Here is a 25,703-nt window from a genome sequence, read left to right on the forward strand (position 1 = left end):
GGAGGAACTGACGGAGTAGAAGCTAGAACTTTCTTCCAATGCCTTGATGGCTACCGTCCTGTTGACTCACAATTAGCTTTTCGGCATGGTCTTTCTGGTGACAAAACCCACCAAAGCTTACAATTCCCAAATGCATACCCGGTTTGTCTAGTCCATAATTTCAAGGCTTTGTAAGCAGTGATTCCATCACAAAACGGTAGAGTACATGAACCAACTTTTCACCTCCCTCCTAGTATCTCCAACTTTAAATTTTGTCACCTTGCTTCCCACCTATGCCACTACAATTAAAGAGTCTCATGCTACCCTGATACAAGACTACCAAGCTGATATTTTTATTTTTTAATTATCGAAAAAAAAAAAAGAAAAAAAAAGGGTCTTTCCGGCTTAGCATTGAAGGCCAAAGGAAGTTGAATTTCACTTATTAGGCAATGGGGTAGATGGAGTGGTAGAGAAGCCTCGCTGCAACGAATTCCGGAGTCTGACAGTCAAACTAAGCGGCAGAGAAATACGTATAGATACTAAACGAGTTGGTGAACCTGAACTCGGAGTTGAGGAAATGGATTCACAGCCCTTCCTCTCAAAATTCTCCTCGGTACAACCTCAAACATTCTCCTCCGCACAAATTGAGCTCTCTCAACTGCCCAAAGACCCTTTGGGAGAGTAAAACTAGTCATCATCTTCGTCCCCCATCATAACCCACACCTGATCAATTTTTTTTTTTTTTTTTTTTTGGGTTGTAATTCTGAGACAAATGTTGCCCAACCGAAGAGGGTAGAGCTCGTAACCACCACCTCCATTATTTTTGAACCAATGCGAGCATCTATGTCACCGCGTGAATCACCACTTCTACCCATTTAAAGAAACTCGGAACTATTCAATCTCTGAGCATATTGCTGTAACAATCCACTTATTGTTAGGGGATGTAATAGTATGCATACAGAGTGTATAGCCCCGTTCTAAAAAACCCTTAATATATAATCTGGATGATGAAAATACTTAAGTGTCCCTTTATAATTGAATTGAAAAAGGTAAAAAATTAATTAAATATGAAATGACTAAATTATCCCTCTTTTAATATATATATATAAGGCCAACATCATTGTATATATATAAAATATATGAGAGCATTATCGAAAGAGATAAGGGTATTATCGAAATTTCATATCTTAATAATGACTTCATGCCGTTTCTTGTTCATTTTTCAAACTTAACGGACTTATATACACAACATAAGCTTTATTTATTTATTTTTTCAAACTTAATGAATTTATATACACAACATAAATAATAAGGTTGTTATTTGTCAAAAATGTAAATATTAGGGGTGTTTTTCTAACTTTATCCTTTGTTAAATCAATACAAATATTGTATTTTGTTTGCACAAATTTTTGGATAGTACAGCATCATTAATTTAGATTTGTGTGAATGTTAAAACCTAGGAAGCACAGATACGAACACAAAACACGGGTACGAGAAGATACGGACATGGCATTGCGACAAATTTTAAAAAAATAGAACACGGATATAACATGGATATGAAAATTTTCAAAAAAATAAGATACGGATACGACATAGATACGTCAAAAAATAATAATATAATATTTTATTATATATAAAAAAATAATCATTTTTATTCATTTTATCCGCATAATCATGAATGAAAGCACTAATTTGAAGTTTAGAAATAAATGTTTGTTATAATATATTTTAAATTGCATTGAATTTTTATTTTCTAAAAAAAATACAAAATCATGCATCTGTGCGTTGGAAGTGTCCTTACCGTGTCCAATCAAAAAATAAAATATTTAAATTTCAAAATACTTTTAACCGTGTCCAATCTGTGTCTGCATGTCCAAACAGTGTCGAACACCTCCAGTGCACCGTTCTTCCTAATTTAGAAGTACGTGATGGCACTAGTGATCTTGCAATAGAAGATCTGATCTTGGCTGGCATGCTTGCTTTATTATGTCGTTTATTCTCTTTGTATTTTCCCTCTTCAGCTCTATTAATTAATGACAATGATTTAATATTTGGTAACTGACAAATTGAATGAGATATTCTAATTTAGGCGAGGGCGACTCTCAATGTGCTCATGCGTCCACATGATAAAAATGGTCCAAGTCATGACGTAATTATATATATATATATATATATATATATATATATTGTCAAAAAAACTCACACACTATTTTTTTTTTTTGGGAGAAATTTAAACCCCAAATATTATATTTTAAAATATGACTAACACATTTGACAAATGATTTTTTTCTTTTTCTTTTCCCTTTTAATAATGGGAAGATTATTTTAGTTTTCAAATATATAACTACAGCCTTTGTGCGAAGCCTAGGCTGATCAACTGAAAGCTTAGATAAATTCATTTACGATTTTTTAATTACAAGTTCTGTGAAATACTTCTTTATCTTAACAAAAATTGATTTCTTGCATTTCATTAAAAATTAAAAATTGATGATTGCTTCGTCAGAAAAGTAAAGTAATGAGATTTAATATATTAACCTATACAATCTTCCTTTATTTTGTTTTGTTGGGTTGAAAATGATTAATGCTAAATAAAAATGTTTGAAAAGCTGGAATTCGTTTCTAAAAATAAAGAAAAGTGAATAATATTCGAAAAGAGAACTGCTTTACAATTTGACTTTAAAAAAACTAACATACATGGCTATCTATCCATGGGCCGTTTTGAAATCAGAATATAGGAGTTATATAGCCTAGCAACTCTTTATCTCCATTCTTCTCTTTTGCAACCGAAGAACCTGGCTTCAAGAAATTCACAAATACGTCAGCAAACCGACCAGATTGTTTTTTTTTTTTGGAATTTAACCAACCAGATTGTTGCAATGAATGTCAGATGATGATTCATATTCAAGTTTGTTTTGTTCATAGAGCTGAAATATCCATAGAATCTCAACACTCATTAGTAAATTGCATAAAAAAAATGACAAAATTAGAGAAAATTAGGGTTTCAAAGAGGCAAAACATAATGAAAATTAGTAATTTGGGTTTGACTAATACATAAGAACCCCAAAATTCAAGATTATTTTAAAATCAAAACCGAAATTTTTTTTGAGTCATCGGAAGGAAGAGAATTGGGTCAGCAGAAATTTTTATACAGGATCCAAATCATGGGTTTTGAATCTGCTGGCAGGGATTAGGGTCTTGCAAGTGATTTGATGAAATTTATTGACATATTCAGAGGAGTTACTAGGAAGAAAAGAGAGAGGAGAAAGTTGTGTGCGACTGAGAGAGGGACATGCAATGTCAATAGGTTGAGTCGGTTATTTGTCGGTCAAAATTAGCAGTTCAAAATATTATTTTCCTTTTCGGTTTCAATGAGAGGTAATATGCTTTTTAGAGGAAATGTGGGGGAAGCAATGGAATTATTACATTCTAAAAGTTGCCCCGTTAGGACCACAAAGCGTATTGACGAAAAAAAATAAATAAATAAATAATGGCTCAAGTGCAATGCGTACAGTCATCAATTTCTAATATAAATTATTTCTTAAGCTAAGGAGAAGGATAGCAAGGGTCTTGTATTATTTCTGAAGCTAAAGAGAAGCATACCAAGTGTCTTGTGTTTCAGTGATTTTTTTTTTTTTACTTTTCAAAATAAATGGTGAGGGCTTAAATCAAATAAATAAAGTAGTGGGTTTGAGTTTTTTGTCAATGACACAAGAAAAAAAAAAAAAAAAAAAAAACAAAAAAACAAAAAAAAGAAGAAGAAGAAGAAGAAGAAGGTAAGGACAAGAATATATATATTTTCCTCCATAAATTCATTAATTTGGTTGTGAAATGATAAAATACAATAATTTTTGACATTTTAATTTAATATTAAATAACAAAATTTTAATGTTAAATAACAAGATCTATTAGTTAACGGTCATTAACTTGATGACTTTTTTTAGTTAAGTAATTTTTTAAATTTTACATGGGTTTTATGCACAAATTTAGAAGTATGGGAATTTTTTTTATTTTAACCCAAATTTAAAAAACTAACAAGAATATGACACTTTTTTTTTTTTTTTTTCCTAAATAAGAATATGACACTTACCAATATATATATATGACATAAAAAATAAAAAATAAATAAAAAATAAAAAACACTCATGAGGCTCGTTTATTCAAATGCACTAGAACAACAAAGCACGAAATAGGTTTTATTGGTTTCAAACAAAAAAAAAAAATTTAAAAGTATTTAACTTTACATTTTGAATGATATGTTTGGTTCGAAGAAAATATTAAGGAAGTAAGGAGATACAAAACATCCCATATATATATATATATCAATTTTTCCAATAAATTAGTTACAATTTTTTTTTTGTTAAATTCTACTTGGTACTAAAATTTTATCACACGTGTAAGAAGAGTATATTGACTTCATTCCAACCAAAAAAGGAAGAAGAAGAAGGAGGAGACTTCATTCCAACCAAAAAAGGAAGAAGGAGGAGGAGGAGGAGGAGGAGGAGGAGGAGGAGATAAATCTCCTTTTATTCAATTTAAAATTATCATTTCTCTTTTTCTTTTTTTTTTCAAAACGGAAGAAAATATTATTATTCTGTCTCATATTAATAGTTGATTATTTTATTTTATTTTAAAATGTAAAAGTAAATAAGTCTTACTTTTTATCATTATACTTTATATTTTTTTTAGGCTTTAACTATAAGTATTTAAACTAAAATAGATAAGTTATAATTTTAAAGGCGATAATACATTAATTGTATGTCGCATTCAAACCTCAATTTCTAAACATGGACAGGGAGGGAGGGAGTATTTGATGGCCTTGTATTGCTGCTCTTATATATAGCCTCACTCCAAAAACCCACCCTTGTTCCGAAACCCCAAACGCCCTTCTACCATTTAATCTGCTCCTCTTCTTCTCCATAAACCCTAAAGATGTCAGACCTTCCGGTGATTCATTTGATTCTGAAGTTAAGGTTTTTAACTTCACGACGATGATTCATTTGATTCTGAAGTTAAGGTTTTTAGTCTGAAATCCAATGTATGGCGAACGGTTCAAGATTTCCGATATTACCTATACAAGATTTTGTCTGGTGTAACCTTAAATGGGGCTCTGCACTGGCTCGTGACACGAAAACCTGAGTCCGATGGGGCCATTTTGATTGCTGCTTTTGACCTTGGGGTTGAGAAATACCCACAACCTGATTGTTTGGAAGAGGATGGTGATATAAATGTGGAGGCCTGACCTTAGGAGATTGCCGTTGTGTTGTTTGTCATCATTATCGTGGAGTCCAATCTGATATATGTGGAGTAAAGGAGTCTTGGACTAAATTGTTTTCTGTTGCTCAACCAAGTATGATTAGGTCATTCCGTAATGTGAGACCTTTTGCCTATTCAACGAGTACGTGGTGGGGAAGTACTTTTGGAACGGGGCAGTGCAAGGCTTTTCTGGTATATATGACTTGAGAAGGAAAAGAGTAGAAAATATTCAGATTCGTGACTTAGAGATATTTTAATTACTAGAAGCTAAACTTTGTGTTGAAAGCCTTGTTTCACTTCATGGTGATGTGGAACGGATGGTAAGAAGCTGCAGCAAGCACAAAAGAAGATGATGAAGCAAAACAATAGAAACAAGAGGTAAGTCATTGTGTTCTGCCTAATATCCATCTTTATTGTTTTTTTGTAGACGTAAATGCATTTTGATGAATTAGTATTGTTGTGTTTAATCTAGTTACATTGCAACTGCAGAGGCCACTATTAATTTATAACCTTTCTAATACTAGTATACATTTACAATGGAAATTAAAGGCTATGATGAGGACACGCACACTCGCGCGAGTCCTCGTCCTCGCACACTTGATCCAATAGATCCAAGGACATACTTTGCATGCAACTGGAAGGTCGAGTAAAGGAGCAAGAAGGTGCGCGCGTGCAGATGTAGGGTAATATATATTTTGGTATTATAAATCAAGAGACAAGTAATAGTTAATTGCTTTTGTAAGTATGCATTCAAATTTTTCATTACTTATGGTGCTGCTTTGTTTAGATTAATATAGGTGATCGTTCTCATTCATAAAATAAAAAAATAAAAGAAATTTGTGATGGCACTGGTGATCTTGCAATAGAAGGTAGGATCTTGGCTTGGCATTGCATGCTTGCTTAATTGTGTTGTTTTTTATCTTTGTATTTTCTGCCTTCACTTATCTAATTAATGGCAATGATTTATTAGGTAAGTGTCAATTGCATGAGAAAATTTGATTGCTAGCATTTCAAAGTAATATTTTGAAAACTGTGACAAATACAATATTTTTTTCGTTGTTTTATTTGGTTGAGCTGCAAGTGATTAACATTAACCAAAATACTTACTGAAAAAAATATTTAAAAAAATTGTTTGAAAACCTGAAATTGTTACAAGAAATGAAAAAAAAAAAATGTGAAAATTGATTTCACAAAGTAGCTGAGTTGGCAATTGCCCTTGAAACAAAATATATAGTGATGGAGAGCTTAATTTACTGCTATTCAATACTTTCGGTTCCAAAATTAGTTTCCTGTTTTCCAGTTTTGATGTCGGAGGATAAGTTCTTCATTTGCGAAAGTCAAAGTTAAAAAATTATTTCCATTTTCAATGGGAAGTTTACATGAGATATTATTTGTTATCTGGACGAGTACCTCTTCTTATTTAGAAGGCATTTGTGCACCAAAAGAATGTCGTTTTAGCGCATAACACAGAGCCTAAAGCAAGCCCAACTGAGTCCCAACACGGGTTTTACCGAACAAGAGGGGTTAATATATATTGGTAGTATCTTTCACATAAATATTTTGTTGAGTAGGTCTTTTGTCTTTTACATTATATATTAATGATTTGCTATCTGGACGAGGACCTCTTCTTATTTAGAAGGCACCTTTGCACCAAAAGAATGTCATTTTAGTGCACAACACGGAGCCTAAAGTGATAGCTGCTGAGTCCCAACAAGGGTTTTACCAAACAAGAGGGGTAAAATATTTTGGTAGTATCTTACACACATATTTTGTTGAGTAAGTTCTTTGTCTTTTGGCTTTAACTTCATTAGATGGGCTAGTTTAACTTCAATGGTATTCTGTCATATAGATGATGTGATAATCATATAAACAGAATGAGATTGAGTATTTGATGCTATAGGGATGGTGTCTATATGAGAAGATCCATTTTATACTTTACCTACTCTATGATGTTGCTCCCCTGAAGTATCTGAGATGAAAATTCGTGTTTCTCCCAGGGAGTCGAGCAAGATTGGTGCTGAACTGATGGGACAGTAATTGGGCATATTAGCAGCAATTAAGGGGATGGAAGGAAGGAAGGAAAGGAGATTAAAGATTTTGTCTTATAATATGCAACGTACTCTTTCGATATGGTGCCACGTACATGCTTGATCCAATGGATGTGGACATGACTTGTGAGTTCATAGTTAGAGCACTATAATTGTAGAATGTAGACCATTCCTTCACAAATTATAATACACATTTAGTGCAATTTTTGTATACATGGAAGTTAGCTAATACCTTAAATGTCACCATTTTTGTTCCTCCTAGAGATGATTTCCTGTCGAAGGGGTTCAAGCTGGTGCTAAATACTATCTATTATTTGTTGCATTGAGCACCGAGCATACTAAATACTATCTACTATTTATATTCGGTCAACAGTTGAGTTCTTAGATATACCTTTAAAATCTTTTAAGATTTACTAATTACAACTTTTGTGAAATCCTTCTTTAGCTTGACAAATTTTGATTGCTAGCTTTTCATGAAAAAAAACAAAGAAAGACAATTGATATTCTACATAAAGGCAGTCTATAATCATTAGAAAAATAAAGTAACGAGCTATAATATTTTAATTACTGCAAAAAAAAATACAATCTTTTGTTCGGCTGTTTTATTTGGTTGAGTTAGCTGACAATTGCCCTTGGCCCAAAATATATGGGAATTGAGACTAATTAAAGATTTAATGGTTATTTTCAAAAAGATTAAGGTTGTGTTTGGCGGTATAAAATTATAATTTCGTAATTAAAAAAAAATTAATTCAATTTTTTTATTACATTTCTTTAATTCTATCAATTTTAATTTCAAAACTCTTATACTTATCAAACATAACTTAACAAAATTTGTGGAATTAAAGAAATGTAATAAAAAAATTGAATCAAAACATTTAACACCAATTTTCATACTTATCAAACATAACTTAACAAACTTTTGGAAGGATTTTTTTAAAAAATAAAAATTAAATTAAATTAAATTAATGTGGCTCATTTATTCAAATAGACTTATAACACAGACAAAACATGTAATTAGTTTTGTTTGATTTCAGATTTATTGATATTTTTTATTTTTTTCACTTTTCATCTTTAAATTATTATACTCCTATTTTACTACTAACAAATTAGTATTTCCCTCTATTCCACCACCACTTTAAATGCAACCGATACAACTTTTGTTTCAAAACCCTATACGCCCTTCAACATTTGCTCCTCTTCTTCTCCATAGACCCTAAAAATGTCAGACCTTCCTATGGAAGTTACCGCCGACATATTATCACGATTACCAGTGAAACCGCTTCTGCGATTCAGGTCCGTATCGAAACTTTGGTGTTCGCTCATCGACAGCCCTGTTTTTATCAAATCGCATCTCAATCGGTCCATCGAGACCAACGATAATCTCAGCATCATACTCAGAGATTGTTATCTCTACTCCATAGACTTCAACTCGTTGGATCGTGCTATAGAGCTTGACCACCCCTTGAAATCCAATAGTTGTGGAACTGAAGTGTTGGGCTCTTTCCACGGCTTGCTCTGTTTGTCTAACTCAGAGGAAGAAATTGTCCTGTGGAACCCTTCCACCCGAAAACACCGCAAGTTACCGGTCGCACCTATCGAATTCCCGCCTGAATTCACCTTTCCCCAGTTTTTTATTTATGGGTTGGGATATGATTCTGTCAGTGATGACTACAAGTTGGTGAGGATAGTACAGTTTTATGGCATTGATCACGATTCATTTGATTCTGAAGTTAAGGTTTACAGTCTGAAATCGAATTCGTGGCGAAGGATTCAAGATTTCCCTTATTACCTCCTCTACAAGCGGGTGAATGCTGCGGTTGTTAATGGGGCTTTGCACTGGGTTGTGAGTCGGAAACCGGAGTCGGACACAGCCAATTTGATTGCTGCATTTGATCTTGGGGTTGAGGAATATCGATTGGTGCCACAGCCTGATTATTTGGATAAAGATTTTCATATGAATGTGGGAGTGTTGGGAGGATGCCTTTATGTAATGTGCAATTATGTGGGAGAACGAGTTGATATATGGGTGATGAAAGAGTATGGAGTAAAGGAATCTTGGACTAAATTGTTTTCTGTTGAGCAGCCAAGTGTGGTTAACTTGTTTGATTTTGTGAAGCCTCTAGCATTTTCAATGAATGGTGAGGAAATACTTCTGGACCAGGACGGTGTAAGGCTTCTTTGGTTCGACCTGAAAAGGAAAACACTCAAGAATGTTAGGATTCAGGGTGTGCCGAGTTTGTTTGAACCTGAAATGTGCCTGGGAAGTCTAGTTCCGCTCCAGGGTGATGATGGAGAGAAGCAGCAAGCACAAAAGAAAATGAAGAAGAAGGATAGAAAGGGAAGGTAACCCCAAATTAATCTTTTTATGCTCTTTTTGCTCTGCCTGTATTATCTTACTTGGCATTGTTAGTTATAGAGATTTCCATCCCTTAAATGAAATGATCACATATATTTATTACTGGCAATTTGAGTTGTTTTCTTTAATATCTGTGGATTTTAGAAGAGTATAATAATTAGTCTAATAACATTGAATTCTCAACCTCTACCAATAAATTTGCCTAGAGCTGAGAATTATATTGCCTTTGTTTCTTTATACTAATGTCACCTTATAGCTTACGTACTGGTATTTTGATTCTCTTAGAGATGACTTCACTTACGTGCTGTATTTTGATTCTCTTAGAGATGACTTCCTGTCAAAGGGGTTCAAACTGAAGCTTTGAGCAACTGGATGAAGAAACCAACTCAGGAGCGAGAAGGTGGAAAGGTAGGTCATTAGATTTTGGCAGCAATTTTTGAATTAGTACCCGGTAGCATTTGGTATTTTGCCTTTAAACTTGCTTATGTTGGACACTGCAAGTCTAATGGTATTTTGTCTGAAAACTTGCTTATGTTGGCTACTTCAAGTCTAATGGTATTTTGTCTGTAAACTTGCTTATGTTGGCTACTTCAAGTCTAATGGTATGTTGTCTTATAGGTGATATTCTACCTAGTATGGGAACAGTGATGAGATTGAGTAATTAATGCTATAGGTATGGACATATAGGAAGAACAATTTTATACCATTTTACTTATACAACCTTATTGATCCTGTTGCCCGTTCGGCCGTTCTCCGAGGGTTGTTTTGATTCTGTAACAGGGCAGTAGTTGGGAATATTATAAAGTTCGCGGATGGAAGGAAAGAAGGAAGATTTATGGATTTTGTTAAAAATATATTACTTGTTTTTTTTGGTAAAGACTAGTTATGTAGTTAAAAAGACTTCCATCTTTATTTGTGTTTTGAAAGCTATATATACTCTAGTTTTAAGAGTTGGAACCTTATGTAGTTGAATATTTCCATCTTTACTTACGATTGCAGCTTCGTCAGTTTGTTCAATTGTGCATCGGTCTAAATTTCCAATGATCTTTTATTTATATGAGGGGGTGAAACACTGTCAAGAGACAATAATAGGGCATTGTTTATGTCATAATTGCTGCTACTGTTCTTTCTTCTTCTTTTTTCTTTTTTTTTTTTCCAGAAATTAGAATTGCTTTTTTATGGTGTGAATGAAGGTCTGTCATTATTGTGCGTCTCTTTAATTTATTATTGCTGTGTTTTACGACAAGTCTAGATTGGCAAAGTGTCAATGATGAGTATTTGGCAATTGAAGTATTGTTGTAAATTCAATTCTTTTAACTTTGTCCAAATAGGAGTAATAGTTGGGAAATAAGATTTCTATAATCATTGGACTTTTTAGCAGACAACATTTTCGTCATTTTTGTTGATTTCTTTGACATCCAAATATTTTCCGTATTCGTATATCTAATTATTTCATTTGATTCTTTATTGTTCTGTTTTTATATGATATTAAAGTAGTAACATTGCGTATTCTTTTGCCCACATTTTTGTGTAACGGAGAAAGAACTGCCATAATCATATTCTTCTGAAATTGCATTGATCGGTTGTGCCCCCACCCGAAACAAAATGGGGAAAAAAGCTAGGAGAAAATACATTATACTTATCAAAAAAAATAATAATAATTTGAAATACATTTTATGTGAATAAATTATACTAGGCACTGACGGTCAAAACCACTTGCCTAAGTAAAAATCCAGAATATCTATTCGATGGTTGCTGAACGAATTTATCAGGTGGTAGTGTTGGCATGGGTTTAAATTTAGACTCTTTCTAAGAGCAAGATGAACTGGAGCCACTTAGTTGCGTTCTTGTTCTTGTTACATGATGGAAATATGTTTTTGAGAGCTAGCTCTAAATTTATAGAGCTGCTTGAGTTAGTTTTGTTTAAGGTAGTACTCTGATTGTATACCCTTGCTCCTTTAACGTAATTACAGAGGAATGAAAACTTGGATGAAAGTGCGATCTTGCAATTATGAACGCTTTATTTTATTGATTGCTCCCGAAGTTAAATGGTTGCATGATTCATGGCACTTATTCTTGCACTTGCAATATTCAGTTGTATATTTGGTCCATTCTAATATGCCATTGGTCTGAGAAAATACGGTTTTATCTGAATTTGTTAAAACAAAATAAGGTGTACTTTAGATTATATCTGATATTGTTTCATTGTGGATGGGGATCCTGTACAGCCTGTACTATATCGCTAGTGCATTGCCTTACAATTTATATCTGTAGTGCAACTGTTACTGGACGAAATGTAACACTATCAAACAACCATGCAACATTCTTGTTGCATAAGCAATATAACGACACTAGATAAACAACTAATTGTGAATGCTGTCTGGTATCTACCGTTAATATGGTTTTTATAGAATTACCAGTGAGTTTGTTCCATTTGGCATATTCTAAGTGAATCCTGTGGGTCGATGGAGAAATACACACGCACATATATATATATGTATATTAAAACTGTGCTGCTAAGATATATATATATATATATATATATAGATTTCATGAGGAATGGAAATGATCTTTTGCTGTTGGTTTAAGATAGTTTCAAATGGCATGCATATTTTTGTTCATTGGTTTCCTGCTTGGCGTGACTTTGTTTGGGTCTAATATGGGTATCCGAGAAAGGATAAAGTGGGTGTTTGTCGTTTGATTTTATTTCCAAGATCTAATATGAAAGAAATCTGTTATTCAGAAATTGGTCTGATTCGGATTTGATCTATTAAAAAATGGGTTATATAGGTAAGATTTGAATGCATTGGTTGGACTAATATAGGATATTGGATCGAGTTAAATGAGTTTTTTTATGATCTTATTATATACACTGTCTTGAAGAAAACTTTGTATAATGTTGCGTTACATATGTTGTATTGTGTGAGTAGATCCTCTTTTCACAGGACTAGAGACAAAAATCACTCCTGCGGTATTATCATAATCGAGGCTTTAGAAATCTATTTTCGAGGTGATTAGGGAATTCAATTTAAATCCACAATTTCCAAATTTCTGAATTTCTGGCTAATTAAAAAAAATCCAAAATTCAATGTTAAAAAAATTATATTTTAAAGCGATTCTCTCAGAAAAATAAAAATAAAAATTCTTTTGCCTTTTTTTTTTTTTTTTTTGTCTTTGTCCAGAAATTCACAGTGTCATGCATAAACTTGAACTTCAACATTATAGTTTGTACTATAAGGTGATAAAGTATGAGGGACAACAAAATTTGACAAATTGTACCGAGCCTGGCCTAATTGGCCGATATATATATTAAAATTATGCAGCTAAGATTTATCACTGCTGTGCATCCCTTGTGACATGGATTTCATGAGGAATGTAAATGACCTTTGCGGAATTAGAACCGAAAGCTCTCGCTAATTACTTAATGGATATACAAAACCCTAAAAGCAACTAAAGATGACAGATATTCTGATGGATGTAGTTGCCGACATACTCTCAAGGTTACTGGTGAAACCTCTTCTACGTTTTAGGTGCGTATGTAAATCTTGGTGGAAGTGATGAGAAGAAGCTGCAAGCACAAAAGAAGGATAGAATGAACTTATGCTTCTGCCTATGTTATTTGCACTGTTAAAACTTAATCTTATGTTTTGGCAGGATGTTTTAGATAGCAATTTGTATAGCTCATATTTTTGTCTTTAACTTGCCTACATTGACTACTTTTAAGCCTAATGATATTCTTTCTTATGGTATCATATTTTCTTGATTGTTTGATCAAATTTTATCCAATTTATTATAAATTATAGGATCAATTGATTTTGTAAATTTTTTTAATTATGGCTGTATATTGCAAATTTATGTTTATAATTTTCTCCTTAAATTTTGCCTTGTTACATTCAAACTTATAGTCCCCTGTGAATTTTACGAAATTAATGCTAGACTTTTAAAGCCTTGGCTTTGGCTTGGTTAGTCTCAAAACTCATATGGCTGGACTTTTGTGATTGGGGTTAAGGAGTGATAAGTTTCTCTATGAACCCTAAGCTCTCTAATTTGGCTTTTGGCCTACATGAGTTCAAACCCTAATTTTAATATTTCTTTTAACGCTCTCTATATGCAATTTTGTAGAATCCTTGCTTATTTTTACTAATCTCATGTTTTGGGGCACTGAATTAAATTCTGCCTGCATCAGTAAGTCACAGATTGAATGTTGCACCATTTGATTTGCATAGTATTTCAACAAAAATTGATCTTCATCCGTTTACGAAATAATGGGAAAAAAAAGGTTTACCGAGAAAAATAATAATAATAGGAAAAAAAAAAAGAAGTTGGCCAATCCCAAACACAAGCAATGTGATAGTACAATATTTTGATAACTGCAAAGGATGGAATCTTTTGTTTCTTCGTCTTATTGGGTTGAAATGCAAATAAATAACACTAAGACTTCGTTTGTTTCGAAGTAAAATCTTTTTTTAAAATTTTTTTCAGATAAAATATTCTTTTATTTTCACATTTTCGGTGTTTGGCAAAGGTCTACATTGAGATTGAAGTCGAGTTCACCGGGCGGGACATGTAAAATAACTTGTCACAAATTAAAGAATAAGTTATTTTAAATAAATTTTATCATTTTTTTTCTTCGTAAATATTTTACGACAACCAAACACTAATAAATAAATAAAAAAAATTTTGGTGTTTGATTATCATAAAATATTTATTGAAGAAAAAAAATATTAAAATTTAACATAAATAATTTATTCATTAATTTTTGACAAGTTATTTTATATGTCTCGCCTGATGGACTCGACCTTAACCTCGACGTAAATCTTTGTCAAACATCGAAAAAATAAAAATAAAAAAATATTCTACGTCGAAACAAACGGAGCCTAAATACAAATTATTGAAATCACAAGATGCTTTTTAAAAAATAAAAAATAAAATGACAAGATGTTATTTAATGAATGGACATGTAAATTAACCCTAGAGAATGGCTAAGTTGAGATGTTTCTTTGGCAAATTGTTCCTTTGTTGTACAACATACTTGTTGGATCTAATTTTGAGTTGAATCTCAAGGACATATTCAAATTTGACTCATATAACATGGGAAAATGTTTTGCTTTTCAAACACATTGTATATTCATATTTGATATCGAAGTCATATATAATGAAACTAATTTGAAATTATCTAATGACCAGACTATTTAATTGTGCTACTGTTGATCAATTTCTCAAAAATTATTAATCAAACAAATCATTAGACATTTTTTTTGTATTTCAGTTCTATGAAGATAGAAAACTTTATTCTTTCTTTATTTCTTTTTTATCTTTTTATAAAAAGAGGCCATAAATGATTACTCAATTTTTATTTAATTTATAACATGTGGATTCTTGTTTTATCCTTCTTTTAATATAATAAAAATATTCGTTATTTTCTTTTTGTTCACTCTATTTTTTTCTTAAATGTTAAAACAGCCATTTTATCTTCAATTGAGAGAAGGATAAAACAAGAATTTTGGTTCATGTTAAGACAAGAACCAAAATATATTATCCTTTTTCTTTTCTTTTATTACTGATATCAAATTACCATCCTTTTTTATGTTTTAAATTAACTTCAATTGAGAGAAGGCATTCTACTTCGAGAATCAAAAGGGCTATCTTCACACCCTACTTTTGTTAGCCATTTCTAACATATGATGTGGAAGCAGCCATTTTACATCTGTGAACACTAACCATTGCTCCGAAACCCTAACAACTGTTTCAAAACCTTCTTCCATGTAAAACCTATGTTTGGTACGGTGGGAAAGAAAAGCAAAGAATAACATTAGTTATGAGGAAAATAAAATGAAAGAAAAAGGAAGAAAATGATAATTTTAACTCTTTATTGTGTTTGGTTGATTAATAAAGAAAAAGAAAGAAAATGATAATAATCATGTTTGAAAAAAAAAAAAAAAAAAAAAAAAAAAAATTATTTTAGTAAATTTACTATTAGACAATCTTTCAAAAAATAAATTTATAGATTTAACTATGTAATATAAAAATAATTTGATAAAAATATTATCATTCTTTTGAATTCATGTTATACCTTTAACTTATTTGTTAGATAGACAAAAGAAATGTTACTATTTTAATACAACTTAATTAAATTAAAAGTTACCAATAAAACATAAACAAAAAAGATAAACTAGAGAACTGCATAATATTTATGTGACAAACACGTCAAAAATATGAAACAATTATTTCAATAATAAATTATAGGGCTAAATACTCTCACACCCCATGAGGTTTCAATTTATTTCTCTCGTATTAAACCTCAGCCAATTTTGCTAATACATCCCACGAGGTTTGGTTTAATTTGCTCTCATGCTCCTTTTTTTTTAATGATAAAATAAAATACCTAAATTACCCTCCTTTATTTCAAATATATTTTTATTTTTAATTTGCTTCCATTTGCAATTTGTTTCTGATCAGTGGGCAAGGATTGCCACGGTGGGTGTGCAAGGAAGCAACCATTCTTCTTTTCCTTTTGCTTCTTCTTCTCTTTTGTTTTCTGCAGATAGTACAGTTCAATATTAGCCTGTGCATTGAAGTTTCATAAACAACAATATCCAACAATTACATGTTAATCAATGTATAAGAATAAAAGAACCTTAATTATGTTCTCTGTTTTCTCTTTCTTCTTCAGCAATTGCAAGGCTTCCTGCTTCTAAATTTTCATCGTTTCATTTTCTTCCATTTTCAGATTCGCAGCTTCCTCTTCCTTCTTCTGCTTGTAAACCTCCATTTCTTCCATATATTTCTCCTTGTTTTTCTTTGCCATCTACAAGTTTCAATTAAAAAAAAAATTGGTTCCATTAGCAAAAAGATCTTGCTCAGGGCATAAACAAATAAAAAGATGTGTTGGGCATGAAGTAAACCTCTTCATAAGGTTCTCTCTGTTTCTCTGTCATGCTTTTCCACTCTTCACCTGTGATCTTTGCAGCCTGCAAAATAATCCCAAATTCACAAATTAGAATAAAACTAATGGCAAAACTGAAGAATTTGGAGGTTGGGTATCTTCAATTATACCTCCAAAACATTCTTGTTCTCTGCAAGTAACACTAAGCCGCCGCAAGTCAGCCGACCTCACCGTTCCGACCACCGCAGCAAGTTCACGGCCGATTCAGTTCCTCCTTCCCGGCCGATTCAGTTCCTCCTTCACGGCCTTGAACCACTTCTTCTTCTCCTAGGACGTCTCTCCTTTGGCAGCTTTTTCTCCGCCGCTGTCTTCTTATCGGCCTTGGGAGCCATTTTAGAGAGAGAAAACGAGTGGAATTCTAGAGAGAGAAAGAGAGTGCTGAGAAAATTGAAGGAAGGATGGTGAAGTTTCAGAAGGTGGTAATATTGTTATTTCACAGCTTGTTTAGATATATGTTAAATAAAGCTAAGGGTGTAATAGTAAACCCACTTTTATCATACCTTAAAAAAGGAATGTGAGAGCAAAATTAGCTGAGGTTTAATATGTAGGCAATAAACTGAAACTTGAGGAGGTATAAGAGCATTTAGCCCTAAATTATATATACTTCTCACAAATAGAATGCGAGAACAATTATTTATGGGCTTCAAAATTTATAGGCTCATGGATGATGGGCCACTAGAAAATATATATATATATATTTTTAGGGCAAATTATTTCAGCCTCCCCAATTGGCTCCATCTATCTCTCTATTCTCGTTCTCAACTCTAAACTTGCCCTCTCTCTCTCTCTCCACCTGCAAACTACAAAATCTATAAGAATCAGAAGTTCAAAACCCATATATTTCTATTTATCTGTTTGTCTGCAAGAATCAAAAGTTCAAAACCCATGTCTGCATATCATTTCAGATTGTTCAAAACCCATATCTTTAGTTTCCATTGCCCGCTGTTCTAGTTCTGGTTCGCCGTTCGCATGCTTCAGCCCGTCTCTCAACTCTCAAGCTTATCTCCCCCCCCCCCCCGGCGCCCCTTCTCTCTCTCTTTGCAACTGCTAACTTGTTTGTATGAGTTTTGTTTTAATTTTTTTTCTAAATCAACTAATCAAGTTCTGTAATTCTTGTTTTGTAAACTAAAATTTAAAATTAGTGTAATCTTGATTTTGTGTAAGGGTAAGTTTGGCATCAGAAATAATACATCAAGCCTCTTTTTCTCTTTCCTTCTATTTTCTCCCATTTTTGGAAAGATAAAAAAGTTACTATTTATACCTGTGATATCTTTCTAAAACCATCCCTTTTCTTTAATTTCTTCCCTTTCTTTCTAACCATTTATGCCAAATACAATTTTTTAATCACCCTCCATCTCCTTTCATTTCCTTTCCTTTCCTTTCATTTCCTTTCCTCCCTTTCCATTGCACCTAACTGTCCATCTCCTTTCATTTCCTTTCCTTTCCTCTCTTTCCATTGCACCTAACTGACCCTGACGCTTTGTTTGGAATCAATTATTTTAGGATTTGGAAAAGGAATCTAAATTGAAATAGGAATTGAAATTAAAATGAAATTCTATTTATATGTTTGGAACAAATTGGATTTAAAATAGGATTTTGAATAAAAATAATATAATACCATTTTTGCCCTTATTTAAATAATAAATGAAATATTTATTTTATTGTAAAATATACTCCAAAGTTACAGCAAGAATGTAAACAACAAGAATGATTACGTGATGGAACTCTGAAACGTGAAATTTTTTTAAAAAGAAAAAAAAAAACAATTATTAAAGATAATATTGGCAATATTGGCTTATATATATATATATAAATGACTTATCTGTGAATTTTGAAGAATTGGATAATATGATTTTTACTTATAAAATTCTGCTAAAATTTCAAGGTGGTGGATCAATTGTTAAATGCGGACTTTTGGTTATATAATTCTGTATGGTGGTAGATCAAGTTTTGGTTATACAATTTTGTATTGTGGTAGATCAATCTGTTAGAGTATACCAAACAAAAAAAAAATGGTGTGAATTATGAAGGATTGCGTGGAGCATGAGTTTTGGTTATAAAATTTTGTATTATAGATTTTTCAGTACAAGAACAAAAGTGGTGGTGGATTAATCGGTTAAATACAGACTTTTCGTAAATTTGAGAAATCAATGTCTTACCCAAAGTTCCATAACTTTGAGGATCAATATGGTAAATGCAATTTAAGATATGGAAGTAAATAAAAAATAAAAAATAAAAAAATTGGATACGCTCAACACTCAATGGAAAAATATATACACATACATTAAAACAAGAAGGAAAATGTTAGAGATTGAGATATGGTAATATATATTTAATAAGATACGGTTTAATAAGAAGAAGGGTTGGGGAATTAATTAAAGAAGTATATAATTAAGAATATTTATTCAGTCAAATCCCGTGAAATTGCGTTTTAGAATGAAAAAGGTATTTGAAATCTTATAACTTTCAAATCCTATTTGTAATTCTGTGATTCTAAACAAGACAAATCCTATATCCAAATTCATATCCCATCAAATCCAGCATTCCAAAGCGTAAAGCAGGCATACCCAAAAACCTCCTAAGCTAGGAATCAGAACCCTAAAACATTCTTCCAAAACCCTCTATAAGGAGAAATTATTATATATACAAAACCCTAAAAGCAGCGGAAAATGTCAAACTGTCCGATGGATGTAGTCGCCGACATCCTCTCTATTGCTAAAGGGGATGCTACTGCCGTGACCATGTCATTGTTTATGGGTTTGGGTATGTTGTCGTCAATGATGACAAGGTGGTGAGGATGGTACAGTATCAACTCAAAGATGATTATGCATTTGATTCTGAAGTTAAGGTTTATAGTGTGAAATCGAATTCGTGGCCAAGGGTAAAAGATTTCCCTTATTGCATCTGGTACATCTGGTACCTGCGAGTGAATGGTGTTGTCAATGATGACAAGGTGGCGAGGATGGTACAGTATCAACTCAAAGATGATTATGCATTTGATTCTGAAGTTAAGGTTTATAGTGTGAAATCGAATCCGTGGCGAAGGGTAAAAGATTTCCCTTATTGCATCTGGTACATCTGGTACCTGGTGTTTTCATTAGTGGGGCTCTGCACTGGGTTGCCAATGAAAGACCAGCATCATCGTATATGATTGCTGTTTTTGATCTTGGATCTGAGGAATATGAGTTGGTTCCAACGCCTGAATTTTCAGATAAGAATTTTACAATGAATTTGGATGACTTGGGAGGAAGCCTTTGTATGTATTGCGGTTACTTTGACTACCATGTTGACATATGGGTGATGAAGGAGTATGGAATAAAGGAATCTTGGACTAAATTGTTTTCCTTTGTGCAAGGGAGTGTGATCAAGTCCTTTCATTATGTGAAGCCTATAGCATATTCAAAGAACGGTAGAGAATTAATTTTAGGACAGGACAATGCAATGCTTCTTCGGTATGACTTAAAGAAAGAAAAAGTCACAACGATTAAGATTCATGGCCTTCGGTACATTCGCAATACACATATGTGCTTGGGAAGCGTTGTTCCGCTTCATGGTGTTGGTGAAAGTGATGAGAAGCAGCAAGCACAAAAGAAGATGCATAAAAAGAAGAGGTAACCCAAAATGAGCCTGTGCTCTGTCTATATTATTTGCACCGTTAAACTTGTTCTCATATGACATGACCAGATATAATAATTTTCAACCAAGGATGTCCTTTTAATATCTGTGGATTGTACAGAGTAGTGATGTAATCTAGTCACATGCAACTGCTAAGGCCAGTATTGACCATTGAATTACCACCCTCTAGTATTACATATACTAAGAGAGTACGAGGTGAGAATCGTATTACCCTTTTTTTTTTTTCTCTCTTTTTTACTTCTGTTTATGTCACCTAACACCTTATACATTGTATTTTGTTTCTCTTACAGATGAATTCCTGTTAAAGCAGTAACTGGAAGAAGAAATAGAGGAGGAGGGAAAGTTGGAGAGGTAGGTTAATAGATTTTGGCAGAACGTTTTAGATAGTAATTTATAGGTGACGACTTTTTCTTTAACTTGCCTACATTGGCTAGTTTTAAGCATGATGATATTCTATCTTATGGGTGATTTTGTAGTTATGTGAAATTGTGAACAGAGATGAGATTAAATACTTGATGCTAAAGGGTAGGGACATATGAGATATCCATTTTGTACAATTTTACTTATAAAACCTAATCAATTACAGTGCTCCACATAAGTACCTAATATGAAAATTCATGTTTGGATTGATGTTGGACCAATGGGGCTGTAGTTGGGGATATTACAAAGTTAGAGGATGGAAGGAAAGAAAAATAACTGAAATTTTTTTCTTATGGTATCATATATGTTCTTTTTTTGTTAAGTCATGTAATTTAAAGGCATCCAACTTTACTTATGTCTTGGGAGCTATACTTAAGTTTTATGAGTTTGCACCTAGATTGATGGCATGCTTGCTCCTCTTTCACTTTTTAATGTTTAGTGATACGATGTTCACCTAAAATATTTGATATAAATCAGGTTATGAAACAAATTAAACAATGTCAATCAACAAGTAATAAGGTTATTGTTATGTTAGAATTTCTTTTATACAGTATTGATGAAGGTTTGTCATTACCATGTTTAAGTGTGTCTTGAATTTCTTTTGCTGGAATTAATGTTGAGGGGAAGTGAAAGCCTTATTTCTAGATTGGTGAACTGACCATAATATAAGTATGGTTATAAATTTATAACTTTTTACGTAGCCCGGATATAATTTCTCTGATCATTGAACTTTTAGTGGACAACATTTTTCAAATTTTCCATAAATTCCTTTCATCAGTTAGTGCTTATTGGTTGCTAAAAGGCTGAAAAGCATGAAGATGTCAAAAGGCTGTGAAGGGCAATTTATAGTGGAATTTGCCATGCACTTGTTGGAATTTGTTTGAAATTTTCCCAACTAGAGTATGTGCTACTTTTTACCTGTTAGGTAAGCTTTGCTTTACCCATTCTATCCCAATCATGCATCTGTGAAGAACAATTTAGATTGAATGTGGAACCAAGGACTCAAGGTGTAAACCTATTTTTGCGTAGTCGGAGCTTTGTAGGCCTCTTGATTCTTTGTTGACGACTTGAAACTGTCAATGGCTAAGACCTTGATTGGTTTCATATGCTCTTGAATTTTTTGTTAATTTTATTTGGCTGCTTTAGTTATATTTACTGTAACTAGAGACCTAGTCATGGTAGGATAAAATAGCTAGTATGCCTCCCTGGACTATCTGATATTAAATTCTGGTTCTGTGAAAAATGATAATTTGGTTCACGGTTTCTTCCTTTTATGCTCTACAATTTTGAGTTCCAGGAAATAATAGAAAAGAGATAGGAGGGAAAGGTGCAATAAGAACTGCATTTGTAGGATGCATTTTGTATGATGAAGCCAGTTGAGAAGGTAGACTAAGGATGATCATTGGAAAATAGGATTTCTCCAATCATTGGACTTTTTTTAGCAGAGACACATTTTCAGAATTTTATTTGATTTCTTTGGCATCCAAATATGTTCTGAATTTATGAATATCAAATTATGTCATTCGATTTTTTTATTGTTCTATTTGAATTTAAATTATATCCTTTTATGGTTAAATGATACTATACCAGTAACATTGCATATTCTTTTGCCCATATTTCCGTGTAACAACATCAAAAAGAGGGCTATAACCATTTTCTCCTGAATTCACATTGATTGATTTTGCCCCCCACTGCATACAAGAGAGGAAAAGAAGAGGTGAAAAAAAAATTTTGAAATATAATTTAATTATACTAAGCACCGACGATAAAAACCAAAGCCACTTGGCCAAGTAATCGTCAAGAATATCTATTCTGTGTGTAACACAATAAAATTTTCCTCTTAAAAGTTGAATGCTTTCTGCTTATTTAGTTGATTACTTTGGAACCAATTTGAGAAAATGATTCTTAAAGAATAAAAAGTTCAATTATGGGAATGTCTTTTTAGCTTGTCAACCAAACATAATTTTTTCTAATTCTGGTCATGCATTTCATGAATGGATGATCAAAAGATCTATAATACTCACTTACGTCACGAAATTCTTCTAGAGAGACATCATGGGTCAAAAACAGAATAGGAATAGAGCTTCACTTTTCACCTGGAAGGTTCTTTGTCAACATCTCCTATTTTCTTTCTTTTTCTTGCTTTGTCTGCTGATCCCCTACCGTCTGTTTTTGTCTCATTGTTTTCTTTGACTTGAGGTAAAGGAGGTCTTTTATTGATTTTCAAATCTACTCTCCTCAACACCATTGTCAGCAATGGGGGTTAAGGGATTTGCCATGTGAACAGATCTTCAGGGGCTACTCCTGCTGGGAGAAAGGGTAAGGTTTCAATGTGATCGGACCATGGGGAGCAGAACTCATTTCACCCCTTTCCTTTACAAATGAAGGATCAAAGACCTTTGACTTTATTACCGAATCGAATTTCATAAATAAACAGACTTCCATGTAAGAGGGGGAAATCATAATGCATTTTAGGCTTTTAGCACGGTTTCAAGCAACTAAACCTGAAAAAAGAAAAGGCTTCACATTGGGTTTTATACAATGTTGTTCACATCTTTGCATCCTTCTTGTTATTGGTAAAGGAGGGATTATTTTATCAACAAGCTTATTTGGAGGAGAAATGGTTGCTTCGTAGTAAGAATTACTATATCCATTTCTTTCTTTCTTCGCTAAGGTGTCGAATCAAGCATGGCACTACTGGCCGCTAGTTCCGACTAAAATAACTGATCATTAGAGTGGATCGGGCGGGTTTCAAGCGAAGTTAACCAATCACAAGTAGGTTTTTTTAGACAGGATTTGAACTTACGCCCAGTCTGTTAACAGCTAACCCACTCTACCACTGAGCTACTGAACTCAACACCCAGCCCGTATAGGACTGGTTAAGGTAACCACATTTGGGCGAAACAGCAACATTTCTATTCTATGCGCATGATAGTTTGTTTGAAGCCACTTGAAAGACATCAATACGTGAATTACCTATAGATGGATTGACTTTGGTTAAACCCAGCCATAGCAGCCATGTTTTCTTGAGGGACCTTCTAGAAGAGGCTGTGCGAGTCAAATAACTTCCATAATCGGTGCATCTACTGTAGTGGTCTTTGCTCTCGTTAAGCAGTCATTTCGCTTCACTCCTTTTCTATTATAAGAAATGAGGATCGTCGGTGTAAGTGATATGGCGACGCCACCTATATCCCCCTTTTAATATAGAATGAAGAAAAACCTTATTTGGCAGCTGAAGCGGCTATTGGGCAAGATACCGAGCCTTTCTTTCCATAGCTTGCACCAACACAGGCGGCTAGTTTCCGTGTAAGAATGGAAATCAGAATGAAATTAAGGCACAAGCACAAGCGTATCAATAATAAAGGAAAGTGCCCCTTTTTATTGAACCTACTGCGAACACAAAAGGAAGGAAAGTCGTAATGACCTGGTCATTTTTCCTTCTTTTCTTTTTTCGGTAATTTTTTTTCGTCTTTTTTCCTATTTCGTCCTTTTCTCGTTTATCATTTTCCTTGCATAACCTTACCTTTTGTGCTTGGATTTGATCTGACTTTGCAAGCATCTATAATAATTGAATTCCAAGATAATTGTATTTTACTTTTGTAGAAAAATATGCTAGATGTTTACTTTTTTTGTAAAGGGTATGGATGCATAACTTCTTGGAAATATTCTTGACTTTTGGAATTTTAATGTAATTATGTAAAATAATTATTTTTCGTCTTAGGGACCATTTTGCAATTTAATTTGGAAGATATTTTGAAAAATGACATTTTTGTAATTTTTGAAAAGTGTGACAAGTGTCACACTCTCATGGTGCCACTTGTTGGCATTGGGGTGGAGTGACTTGGAAGCTTAATATCTTGACATTTAAAGGGTGGAGATTCACCCACTTGTTGGTCTAATATAGGTGCACTTGTTGGCTTGGATGGTTGACAAGTGTAAGTTTAGGATTAAGCCTAGGAAGGAGCCATGGATTGGTGACAAGTGTAGGTTCCAAAGTGAGTCTTGCATTATGTGTGTGAGAGGTAGTGTAAGAACACCTAGTGAGTGGAGGAATACTAGATCCTCTACTCACTATTTTTTCATTTTATGTCATTCATTTCCTTTGTTCTCAAAACCCTAACCTAGCTTTCATTGAAGGAAAAACTTGACTTAAAGCTTTGAACTTCATTTTGGTCTCCTTCCACTCACCTTAGACCTTTAAGCTTGGAATACTTTTGCTTCCTCTCACTCTCCTCTATAAAACCCTAGTTTTGTTTTCCATTGTAAGTTTGGTTGCTTTGGATTATAGAGATTCAATTCTCTATTGAGGTAGGGGGTGTTCTAGTTTATTATCTAAGTGAATTAGTTGTTTTTGTAGTGATGTATAAGTTGTATGCATGTCTTTTAATTAAATTGAGAAATTAATGATTAATGGTAGCTCGCATATAACTCACTTTAGACTTGGTATATGGCATGGTCATGACTTGATCTTTGTTGTATATTGATTTGGCATGATTTAAATGAGCTTTTAAATTTAAAAATTTAATAAACTTAATTTGGTTTAAATTCTACTTAATTGTACCTTGCTTGTATTCCATTTTAGACTTGATATAAGGCATAGCCATGACTTAATCCTTACTATATACTAATTTGGGATAATTTGAATAACTCTTAAAATCTAAAGAAATTAATTAATTAGTTTAATTAATGATTTAGTCATGTATTTCATGGAGCTTTTGTGTTTTATCATATGTCATGATTTGTTGCTCAACTTGTTGATTTTGGAAACTTGGGATATCATCAAGAACTTAATTTGGCTAAGACTTGGTTCTAGTACGGGAGATACAGAGCTCCCTGCACTATAGTGCGCACTAGGAGAAGGTACCCATAGGTTAGTAGCCCTAAAGTGATCCTAAGAGTACGGTTTTAATCCGGGCAATATCCAAGTATCCACCTTGGTTTGATTTCGCACTTTAAATTCCAAGTTGATAACTTTGTGAGTTGCATCTTATTGTGTTATGTTGGAAGTTCCAAAGTCAGTTAAACATTATGGATTGAATTACATTAAATTGCAAGTTTGTATAAG

The 25,703-nt window shown here is 33.0% G+C and overlaps 2 protein-coding genes across 2 annotated transcripts; both read left to right on the forward strand.

The window, feature by feature from the left end:
* The first annotated feature begins 8,499 nt into the window (after positions 1-8,499).
* On the forward strand, positions 8,500-10,000 carry LOC132289372 (F-box protein CPR1-like). Its single transcript, XM_059789965.1, has 2 exons — positions 8,500-9,623; positions 9,922-10,000. Exons 1-2 carry the CDS (start codon positions 8,500-8,502, stop codon positions 9,998-10,000), a joined length of 1,203 nt encoding a protein of 400 aa, XP_059645948.1.
* A 9,266-nt stretch (positions 10,001-19,266) lies between these two features.
* LOC132289388 (F-box protein CPR1-like) lies at positions 19,267-20,197 on the forward strand. Its single transcript, XM_059789966.1, has 3 exons — positions 19,267-19,345; positions 19,426-19,547; positions 19,604-20,197. Exons 1-3 carry the CDS (start codon positions 19,267-19,269, stop codon positions 20,195-20,197), a joined length of 795 nt encoding a protein of 264 aa, XP_059645949.1.
* Positions 20,198-25,703: the final 5,506 nt, after the last annotated feature.

The sequence above is a fragment of the Cornus florida genome, unplaced genomic scaffold (genome assembly GCF_030987335.1).
Source record: "Cornus florida cultivar Cherokee Brave unplaced genomic scaffold, ASM3098733v1 CherokeeBrave_3.0.0_Hap2_Chr02, whole genome shotgun sequence".
Taxonomy (NCBI): domain Eukaryota; kingdom Viridiplantae; phylum Streptophyta; class Magnoliopsida; order Cornales; family Cornaceae; genus Cornus; species Cornus florida.